The sequence below is a fragment of the Orycteropus afer genome, unplaced genomic scaffold (assembly GCF_000298275.1).
Source record: "Orycteropus afer afer isolate SDZICR_OR568_19922 unplaced genomic scaffold, OryAfe1.0 scaffold00295, whole genome shotgun sequence".
Taxonomy (NCBI): Eukaryota; Metazoa; Chordata; class Mammalia; order Tubulidentata; family Orycteropodidae; genus Orycteropus; species Orycteropus afer.
The window spans coordinates 2,835,924-2,847,476 of record NW_006921882.1 but is presented as its reverse complement, the minus strand read 5'-3'; the positions used below and the strand labels follow the sequence as shown (position 1 = coordinate 2,847,476).

Here is an 11,553-nt window from a genome sequence, read left to right as displayed (position 1 = left end):
GAGTTTAGCACAGAAACTTACATAGAACAGAGAAAGCAGCAACACCACGAAAAAGCGCATAACAAAATGACAGCAACAAATTCATACTTGTGAATAATTACACTGAATGTCAATGGATTAAATGCACCACTCAAAAGATGGAGAGTTGCAGACTGGATAAGAAAACATTACCCATCAATATGCTATCTACAAGAGACACACCTTAGAGAGAAAGACAAAAATAGACTAAAAAGCAAAGGTTGGAAAAAGATATATCAAGCAAACGGCAACCACAAAAGAGCAGGAGTGGCAATATTAATTTCAGATAAAATTGACTTTTAGACAAAAACCACCATAACAGATGAGGAAGGACATTGTATAATGATTAAAGGATTAATTGAACAAGAGGACAGGAGCTCTGGTGGTGTAGTGCCTAAAGCATTTGACTGCTAACCAGAAGGCTATTGGTTCAAACCTACCAGCCACTCCTCAGAAGGAAGGTTGGCAATCTACTTCCATAGTGATACCGCCTCAGAAACCCAAGAAGGGGTCACTATGAGTCAGGTCAACTCAGTGGCAGTGAGTTTGGTTTGGTTTCATGCACTCAATAATTAAGAGCCCCAAAATATATAAATCATACTTTAACAGTATTGAAAAGACAAATAGATGACTCCACAGTAATAGTAGGAGACTTTAATACACCACTTTTAATCAAAGAACAACTGGAAGGAAACTCAACAAAGATGCAGAAGAACTAAACAATACAGTCCACCAACTTGACCTTAAAAGACATCTGCAGAGCACTTCACTCAACAACAGCACAATATACATTCTTCTTCAGTGCACACAGAATACTTTCCAGTATAGACCATATTGTTAGGTCACAAAGCAAGCCTTAGCCAATTTAAAAACATGGAAAACTGCAGGCATCTCCTCAGATCACAATGGTGCAAAGTTAGATATCAACAGTAGGAAGATGAATGGAAAAAGAGCAAACGCATGGAAATTGAATAACACCTTCCTTAAAATGACTGGGTAATAGAAGGAAATAAAAAATGAAATTAAAAAATTTCTTGAATCAAATGAGAATGAAAACACAACATACCAAAACCTTTGGGACACAGCAAAAGTAGTGATTACAGATCAATTTATAGCAATAAATGCACACATCAAAAAAGCAGAAAGAGCCAAAATCAGCACCTTAACCCAGCATCTCCAAAAAGTAGGAAAAAAAGCCTACAGTCACCAGAAAAAAAGAGATAATAAAGATTTGAACAGAAATAAATGAAACAGAACATAGACAATGAAAACAATCAACAAGACTGGAAGTTGGTTTTTTGAAATGATTAATAAAAGTGATAAACCACTGGCAAATTTAACAAAAGAAAAGAGACAATACAAATAACACAAATAAGAAACAAATTGGGCAACATCACAAAAGAACCCAACAGAAATTAGAAGGATACTATGAAGAACTATATTCCAACAAATTTGAAAATCTACAAGAAATGGACAGATTTCTAGAAACATACTACTTACTTAAACTAACACATAGCAAAAGAAGAAATCGAACAGGTCATTAAAAAATTACCAAGAAAAAAAAGCCCTGGCCCAGAAGGTTTCACTGGAGAATTCTACCGAACATTCAGAGAACTGACACCAATCCTACTCAAACTATTCCAGAACATAGAAAAGAATAGAATCTTCCCAAATTCATTTTATGAAGCAACCATAACTTTGATACCAAAACCAGGCAAAAACATCACTGAAAAGGAGAACTAATATCCCAGTATCCCTCATGAATATAGATGCAAAAATCTTCAACAAAATCCGAGCCAGTAGACTCCAATAACCTATCAAAAAATAATAAAATAAAATATATATGACCAAGTGGAATTCATACAAGTATGCAAGAATGGTTCAGTATTAGAAAAGCAGTCAGTGTCATCCATCACATAAATAAAACAAAGGAAAAGAACCACATGATTATAGCAATCAATGGAGAAAAGGCATTTGATAAAATCCAACATCCATTCCTGATTTTAAAAAAAAAAAAGAAAAGAAAAGAAAACTCTTAGCAAAATAGGAATTGAAAGGAGATTCCTCAACATAATAAAGGGCATATGTGCAAAACCAACAGCCAACATTATTCTCAATAGAGAAAGACTGAAACCATTCCCCTGTGAACAAGAACCAGACAACAATCCCTTCTATCACCACTTCTCTTCAACATTGTGTTGAAAGTCCTAGCCAGGGCAATAAGGCAAGAAAGGAAATCAAAGGCATTCAGATTGGTAAGGAAGAAGTAAAACTGTCCCTATTTACTGATGATATGATCCTGTACATAGAAAACCCAAGAGACTCAGCAAAAAAAAAGTCTAGTGGAACTATTTGAGAGATTCAGTGTAGTGGTGGGATACAAGATCAACATATAGAAATCAGTTGGATTCCTTTCTCCCAGCAAAGAGATTGCTGAAAAGGAGATAAGGAAATCAATGCCATTTACAATAGCTACCAAAAAAATAAAATACTTGGGAATAAATCTTATTAGGGACACAAAACACCTGTACAAAGAAAACTACAAAATACAACTTTAAGAAACCACAAGAGATCTACATAAATGGAAGAACATCCCATGCTCATGGATGGGAAGATTGAACATTGTGAAAATGTCAGTTCTACCCAAAGCAATCTTTGCATTCAATGTAATCCCAATCCAGATCCCATCAGCATTCTTTAAGGATATGGAAAAACCAATCACTAATTTCATATGGAAAGGAAAGAGACCTCAAATAAGCAAAGCACTGCTGAAGAGGAACAACACAGTGGGAGGTCTCTCACTCCTGGATCTCAAAGCCTACTGTACAGCCACAGTGGTCAAAACAGCCTGGTGTTGGTACGACAGATACATAGACCAGTACAACAGAGTTGGGAACTCAGAAATAGATTCGTCAACTGATTTTTGACAAAGGGCCAAAATCCATTAAATGAAGAAGAGATGGTCTCTTTAACAACTGGTGCTGGCAGAACTGGATAACTATTTGCAGAAAAATAAAACAAGATCTGTACTTCACACCATACCCAAAAACTAACTCCAGATGGATCAAAGACTTAAATATGAAACCTAAAACTATAAAGTTCCTCAAGGAAAAACTAGGGGCAAATTTTGGGGCCCTAATTTATGGCATAAATAGACTGTGAAGCATAACCCAAAATGCATGAACAGCAGAAGATAAACTAGATGAAAATAAAATTAAATTTTTATGGGCTTCCAAAGACTTCTTCAAAAGAGTCAAAAGAGAACCTACAGACTGGGGAAAAATACTCGGCAGCAACATGTCTGACAAGGGACTTATCTCTAAAATTTATGGAATACTCCAACACCTCAACAGCAAAAATACAATCCAATTCAGAAATGAGCAGAAGAGATGAATGGACACTTCACCAAAGAGGATATTCACATGGCCAGCAAACACATGAAGAAATGTTCACGATCATTAGCCATTAGAGAAATGCAGATCAAAACAACCGTCTTATCCCAGCACTAATAGCAAAGTTTAACAAGACAAAAAATAACAAATGCTGGCGAGGATGTGGAGAGATTGGGACTCTCATACACTGCTGGTGGGACTGTAAAATGATAAAACCACTGTGGAAAGCAATAAGGCGATTCCTTAGAAAGATAGAATTAGAAATACCATTTGACCCAGCAATCCCATTACTAGGTATATATCCTAAAGAAATGAGAGCCAGGACACGAACAGATACATGCACACCCATGTTCATCACAGCACTGTTCATAGTAGCAGAAAGATGGAAACAACCTACATGTCCATCAGTGGAAGAGTGGCATTGTTCAGCTTTAACATGCATATGAGGTGATTGAAAATACCATGGCTGGGGTCAGACACACATTAGTCTTCAAAGTGACATCTTTGCTCCTTAACACTTTAAAGAGGTCTTTTGCAAGTTATTAAAAGTACCATTTGACCCAGGCATTCCATTACTAGGTATATATCCTAAAGAAGTGAGAGCCATAACAAGAACAGACATATGCACACCCATGTTCACTGCAGCACTATTTACAATAGCCAAAAAATGGAAACAACCTAGGTGTCCATCAACTGAGGAATGGGTAACCAAACTATGGTACATAAACACAATGGAATACTATGCAACCGTAAAGAATAATGTAGAATCTTCAAAATACCACATAATGTGGATGAACTTGGAGGACATTATGCTGAGTGAAATAAGTCAATCATAGAAGGGCAAATATTATATTAGTTCATTATTGTAAAAAGTAAAGGAAAAGTTTATAATAGAAGGAAACTTTCTTTGTTGGTTACCAGAGGTGCAAAAAAATAAGAGATAGATAACAAAAAAATTTGAAAAAGAAAAACCCAATTAAGTGAGACAAAGTCTCCCCATACTCACTCCTAAGGAGCGTGCTATGCTTCTTCCAAGACAGATTTGTTCACAATATTAAAATATTTACTACATGACCTTTCACAAAGGAGCAATGGTTAAGCACTCAGCTGCTAACCAAAGTTTGGTGCTTCTAACCCACTCCACGGGAAAAAGATGCGGCAGTCTACTCTCACTAAAGATTCCAGCCTTGGAAACCCTGTGTGGTGGTTCTACTCTGACCTGTAGAGTCACTATGAGTCAGAATCAACTTGACATCAACGTGTTTGATTTCGGGGACTTTTCACAGAAAGCATTTGCAAACCCCTGATCGAGAGCTACACTTGGAGCAGAGATTTGCTAACCTCCTTTGAATCTCTTCACATGCTGTCTTCTCTCCTTTATACCAAGAAGATATGGAAAGAGTTCTAGTACCGAGTGACTTACAACAGACTAACTCACCCACATCTAGCAATTATATATAAACTGGATAAAAACTAAAACACTGTTTGAAAGCACTGCAGAACAAGCAGATGGCACCAAGGAAGGGAACTGCATTGAGTGAGATCCACATTTATCCAGCTTTTCGTCAATGCGTATTTCCTAGTCTGTGGGGCTGAGGTCACTGGAACTCAAGAACAAAGCCTCTCTTTTAAGCTGAAGGCATTAGAAGATAGAGTTTGGGGCTTCTAGAATATCTGGAAAAAAAGAAGGCAAATCCAAGAAGGGAGGGAGCCAGCAAGGAGGAAAGCGCCCCCAAATCTACCATTCCCCTTACGTCTTTGGCTGCTGACTCCTGAACTGCACATGCACAGGGGAGATGTTAAGGAACCCAGCAGGTAACAACCCCCGGCCAGAGATTTCAGGGCTGCTCACCGCAGAAGGGGTAGAATTTGGAACTTGGATCCTGCAGTGTGAGGAGGGATTGGATAAACACCTTGGGCATTCCATTAAAACCTCAAAATGGCTTAAGAGTAGAGGCCATGTCTTGGAGTGAGGGCAAACCCCAATAGACCCAACATATGTGTAAAGCCAGTCTTTAGGGTGATTAGCTAGTGTGTGCACACTGTTTGTTCAGAGAAGATAAGAGAAACTAAAGTCTACAGCATATCCTCCGCACTTGCTGGTCTAACATCAAAATTACTGCACTTACTAAGAAACAAGAAAATATAACCCAGTGACTACAAATAAATCCCAAGATGACCCAGATATTGGAATTAGCAGACTCCAAAAAATTTAAGGCTAAAAATTTTAACTATGTTCAAAGATTTAAAGGAAAAGAAGTATTAACAAATGAGCAGATGGAGAATCGTGCCGAGAAACAAAAAATCGAGTGGAAATGCTCAAACTAAAAACTACAATATGTAAAATGAAAACTTCACTGGATAGCAACAGAACAAATTAACTGCTCAGAAGAACATGGGGAAAAGATGGAACAGCCTCAGTACCACAGGGACAAATTCAGAGTCTCACATGTATAATTGGGGACTGGAAGTAGCGAAGAGAAAGACAGGGACTACAAAGAAGATACCCCAAGAAACAACCGCTGACATTTCATCCAAATTTGGTGAGATGTTGACTCACAAATCCAAACAACAACTTCATCTAGGTTCATCTTAGTCAGACTTGCAAAAACCAAAGATAAGGAGAAAAGACCAGAAAGTAGTCAGAGATACAAGATGCTGTATGCAGGGACGCAACATGGCAGCCAGAAGATGCAGGAGCCACACCTTTAATGTGCTCAGAGCAAAAGACTGTCAGTTAATCCATCAGAATCTTCCTTCAAATGTGAAGTCGAATAATGATCTTTTTAGAAAACCCAGACCTGAGAGAACTGAGCGGCAGCAGCCCTGCATCCAGGGCCTGCCAAAGGAAGGTTCTCAGGCAGAAAGGGAATGGCACCAGATGAAGGATAATAACCCCTGGAAATAGTAAATATGAACAACTGGGTGTTTTTCTTCTTTAAAAGACAGTTTACAAATACAAAGATTCTAATAGTGGATTATAGAGTTTCTAGTATTGTTGTTGTTGTCGTGTGCCTCTGAGTCGGACCTGACTCATAGCGACTCCTCCTTGGGTTTCTGAGGCAATTTGTAGTGTAGGTAGGTTGAAAATACATGACAACAGTAGTACCAAGGAGAGAATTCGATTCTTGCGAGGTTCTTACATTTTATATGGAGTGGTGCGACATAACGGCTAAGGAAATGAGGGACATGCATATTGCAGGTCCAAGGGCCCCGCCTAAAAAGTAATACACAAAGGTGTCGCTGCAACACCAGTAGAGGAGAATGAATAGTCAGCAGTACTCTGTTAAGACAGAAGACGGAGGGGAGGAAAGAGCAGAGGAGTACAGAACAACCCGGGACAGGCAGCAAGATGCACTCAGACACACCCACACCAGGAACTGCGTTAGAGGTAAATGAAGTGAGCATCTTACTTGAAAAACAAGGAGTGTCAGGTGGGATCCAACAGCTGGTTATAAGAGGATCACCTTAAATACAAAAGCAGAGAGGGTGAGAATAACAAGGGAAAAAGGAAAATCGTAAGCAAGTCATCAGCATAGGGAAGCTGTTGGAGTAATTAGTCAACTAGACTTGAAGACAAGGCCCGTTGCCAGAGACGAGAAGCGCTTAAGGACACAAGGCCTGCGGACAGACAGTCTTCAGTGCCCTTTAATATCCATGTATTGTCCTGGTGCTGCATGGCATGTGGTGGAAGTGGTGTACATCCTGGTGGCAATTATCTGGATATGTGTGTACATTTGTTGTCTTACCAAATTGTACACTGAAGACCTCTGCGTTTCTCTCTGTAAGTTTCACCTTATAAATTAAAATAGAAAAACAAGCCAAGCCCTTATAAAGGGCACTGCCGGTGTAAGTGTATCAAAACCGACAGCTAATACCATGACCTTTGTGCCGTTTGTATTTGCCTGTCTCATTTTCTCCTGCTCCATGGCAGCGAGCAAGGCCACACTGGATGTTTTTTTCTCCTGGTGGTATAATTTCCTCGTCTGTAGTGCTCTGTCTGGTCTATGATCTTTATTTCTGTTTTCTTCTCTCTAAAACCTAGCATAGCATGTTATTGGAAGTTGGCAGGCTCTCACCCAAGAAGCAGGGCTAATAAGATGTCAGAGTCATGTTTGGTTTGACATAGCTCCATGCTCCCACAGTTTCTCAAGCGTTTATTTACCACACGTGTACCTCAGTGTGCCTGGTACGGAGCTAGAACACATGGTAAGCTAAATGCACATGCCGTCCTCCCCCCCGGGGCTTATACCCATCTCGTTGTCTGTCATTGACGCTTACACGAACAGGAAGGTCCAGAAGCCAGATGGTGAAGGTCACTGGACAAGAAGCACACTGATCGTCCTATGGCCTTAATGCTCCCCTGCGTGACACTACCCACCTGGGTTTGGGGTAAGCCACGGGAACTGAGATTCGGACGGAAGCACAGGAAGTTGTGGATACGTACAGGTAGCCTTCCGAGCAGGTGTGGAAGGTGGCGATCAGCACAGGGAGAATCCTCCCCTCAGAGCAATGGCTTCACGTTCACTGAGTGAGCAACTCACACCCTGATGGGTGCCCGAGAAGTGAGGCCGAGCGGACAGAGCTCCCATTCCCATCGTCCACCCTTGTGCACAGAGACCACCTACTGACTCACCTCGCAGTTGGCAGTGTTCTCTCTCCCCCCTCCTTCTCATCCCCCGCTTTTCTGTGTGGTGTGAGGGTTCTGGTGACTGATCGAGAAGGTACCACATGAACAAAGCTAGGTTGACATACTTGACCCAAGCTTTGTACCCAGTACGTTGGAGATTGCCACGCTCAACCAGATACCAAAGCAGCAAGTTGCAGACTCATCCAAGCAGTGTGTGTAAATGTGTGTTTGTTTCGGAAGTACAGTCAACATTCAGATTACGAGGTTATCTTTACGACACCCCAGTGCAGCCACTTCACTGGAGAACTATTTGCAGCCTTACTGTTGTCTCAGTGATAGTTGGGGGAGCCAACATTTAAAGGACTATTGAACAAATGAATTTGGGAATTATAACACTGTTCAATTAAAAAGCCTTTTTAGCTGAAATAGTTGTTGATAGCACCATTTTTAATTCCTATAAAACTACATTCTAAACTGTCTTCTGAGAGACATTTCAGTGGTCCATGGAAAGTTTTGCCTTTGGTAATTACTGGTTCATTTGCTTTAAAGCATCGTGTCATCTTCTCTGGGTTAAGGGAAAGATTACCTTCTTGTTCCGGGACAATGGGCCCCAAAGCTAGTAAGAAGCACATGTCACCAGGTTTCCTCATTTTGTTGTTTATTTCCTCCCCTCCCCCTCCCCCCGCAGTTTCGGGCCTTGGCACCAATGTATTACCGAGGGTCTGCAGCAGCTATAATCGTCTATGACATCACAAAAGAAGTAAGACCCTGTTTGTCCCCAAGTTTTCTTTAGACTGTTTTGAAAACATCTGGCTGGTTGTATCTGCAGTGGCTTTCCCTTTCGTTACAGGAAACATTTTCAACATTAAAGAACTGGGTGAAGGAGCTTCGGCAGCACGGCCCACCTAATATTGTCGTGGCCATTGCAGGAAACAAGTGTGATCTTATCGACGTCAGGTGAGTTATTAGAGCAGGACGCAGCAGTGCCGATCAGGGTCCTCCCCTCCCTGGGAAATACCCAGTGTATGCATCTGGCTTTTAGTTTATCCTGACTTTAAAAAAGTTCCTTTTTGTTGTGCAGTTCGAGTCCTAAAGTTCGAACTAAAATGAAGATCTCAGGCATTTGAGGCTAATTACGTGGCGTCCACAGGGGCATGTGATTTGTTCAGACCCTAGTCTCTGAATATGTGATACTAGCCAACATGGTGTCACGGCAGGCTCCCCAACCTCAGCGCCTTAGCGAGGCACAGGGCGTTTCTCAGCAGTTTCCCTGGATCACCTGCCTGGTTCCCAAAGCAAGGGCTTTGCTTTGGGAGAAAAAAGAACTCCTCCATTTCCTGCTCTGTTGGCTCCCTTGCTGGTTGGGCCAAGTTTTGTTTGCTCTAACTGTAGAAGTGGTGTGGCCAGGGGGATGCCCTTTGCCATCTATCATGAGTCTGTTCATGAGTTACTAGGTAGGTGGGGCTACCCTTACGACCTTGGCAGGTGGGGTTTCTGATTTGCACTTGTTGCCTTTCAGAGAAGTCATGGAGAGAGATGCAAAGGACTACGCCGACTCCATCCATGCAGTGTTTGTAGAGACCAGCGCAAAGAACGCCATCAACATTAATGAACTCTTTATAGAGATTAGTGAGTATCACTGTGCTGCATGGGTTTCCTCTGTGCAGAGCACGTGTCATCCTGGTTAGAGTGCCCGCCTTTCTTTGAGGAGGCTGCTCTGACGCTGTTGGCAGTGGGATGAGAAGTGACAACAAAGGAGTGGCAGCTGCTTGCCTGTTGAGCGATAAGTGCTGGCAGGCTGCTGGCTGACAGCGTCGCCCTTCCGTGAAGACTGTGGCTACTGAATAAATAACGCACGAGGCCCTGAGGTCACGGAAGCTGCCAGCTCTCCCCCTTTCTCCTTTTAAATGTGTCCAGGGTCTTTGAAAATGAGCACAGTAAATACAGAGAAATGGCACGCAGGTATAATTCCACTGTAAGAAAAGCCTCCAGTATTAGCTTGAGGCTGGTTGAAAGGTGAGCCTTTTCCCTCATCGCCCTTCCCTCTCCCAGCGGCGTGTTCACAGGTGGTGCTGGTGGGAGAGAAACTGCCACGTACTGTGGGAGGCCTCTCCAGGTTGTGTCCATCTTTACTCATTTTACTCAGATTCATCACAGTCTTTATGGAGACAGATTCCAGGCCCAGGAGAGAGCGCCATGAACCAGAGAGACGTGGCCCACCTCTCCTGGAGCGTGCACTGCATGAGCAGACGGACAGTGAGCTCAGCAGCAGAGAAGATGGCTTCATAGTGACCAGGCCTGTGAATAAAGCCACTGGGGACCAGGGGAGGCCTCTCAGCAGAGCTGAGAATGGGCTACAACAGGACCTGCAAGGGATTGGGCTTTAAGTTATCCAAACTTCAGGTCTCCACTTGTGGGTGGGTATTGTCAGAGGAGTAGGTGGCCATGCTCATGGTGATACACATTGGGGTTGAGAGCAGAGATTACTGCAGCCCAAGGGCTGTTGGCTGCCATATAGACAAGTGGACACAACCTCGATGCCCAGCAGAGCCAGGCGGGACCCCCCAAGTGAAGCTGACCTGGGCATGCCCTGGGGCTTGAGGTCTACAGCCAGTCTGGGCCCCTCTCAAATGTGCACTTCTGCTAGTGGATGATGATTTGATTTTCATGTTTTTAGTTAGTTTGTTCAGAGAAACCAGAAATCGAAATGTGTGTCTGATGTGCCCCCATTGTTTAGATGTGGCCACTAAGTCAAATATTCTCAGAGGCTTGTGTTTGGCCAGTGGACTGCAACCTCTGGTTGCAAACGGGAAGCCAGGGATCAGTGGTCGGAAACAGGAAAGGGGAGAGAAAGAGGCCCCAGGCAGGAAGCAGGAAGCCAGGGATCAACAGCCAGATACGGGCAAGGGGAGAGATGGAGCCCCCTGGGCAGGAAGCAGGAAGCCAGGTATCGACGGCCAGATATAGACAAGGGGAGAGATGGAGCCCTCAGACAGGAAGTGGGAAGCCAGGGCCAACTGCCAATTACAGGTAAGAGGGAAGGCCAGGAAGTGAGCAGAGGAGTTTGGCACAGCAAAGGGAGACACACTTGTCTGTCATTTTGTCATACTGTGGTGGCTTGAGTGTTGCTTTGAGGTTGGAGGCTGCCCCACCAGTGTTTCAAACACCAGCAGGGTTGCCCATGCTGGACAGATTTCAGCAGAGCTTGCAGACTGATACAGACTCAGAAAAAGGAAGAGGCCATCCACTCCTCAAAGAATCAGCCAGGGAAAACATTATGAATAGCAGTGAAATACTGTCTGACGTATTACTGGACAACTTTATGAATAGCCCTGAAACATTGTCTGATACAGTGCCAGAAGATGAGCCCCTTGGGTCAGAAGGCACTCAGACTTCAACTGGGAAAGAGCTGCCTCCTCATAGTAGAACCAACCTTAATGATATGGATAAAGTAGAGCTTTCAAGACCTCCAGTTGCTGACGTGGCAGGACTCATGAGAATGAGAAGAAACAG

At 42.8% G+C, this 11,553-nt stretch overlaps 1 protein-coding gene across 1 annotated transcript in view; it reads left to right on the top strand.

The window, feature by feature from the left end:
• The window catches only part of RAB22A (RAB22A, member RAS oncogene family), an 83,222-nt gene that overhangs the window by 62,091 nt on the left and 9,578 nt on the right, over window positions 1-11,553 (top strand). Inside the window, exons 4-6 of the mRNA XM_007951523.1 lie at window positions 8,729-8,800; window positions 8,891-8,997; window positions 9,560-9,669. Coding sequence (XP_007949714.1) covers window positions 8,729-8,800; window positions 8,891-8,997; window positions 9,560-9,669 — 289 coding nt within the window. The remainder of the gene's footprint in view (window positions 1-8,728; window positions 8,801-8,890; window positions 8,998-9,559; window positions 9,670-11,553) is intronic.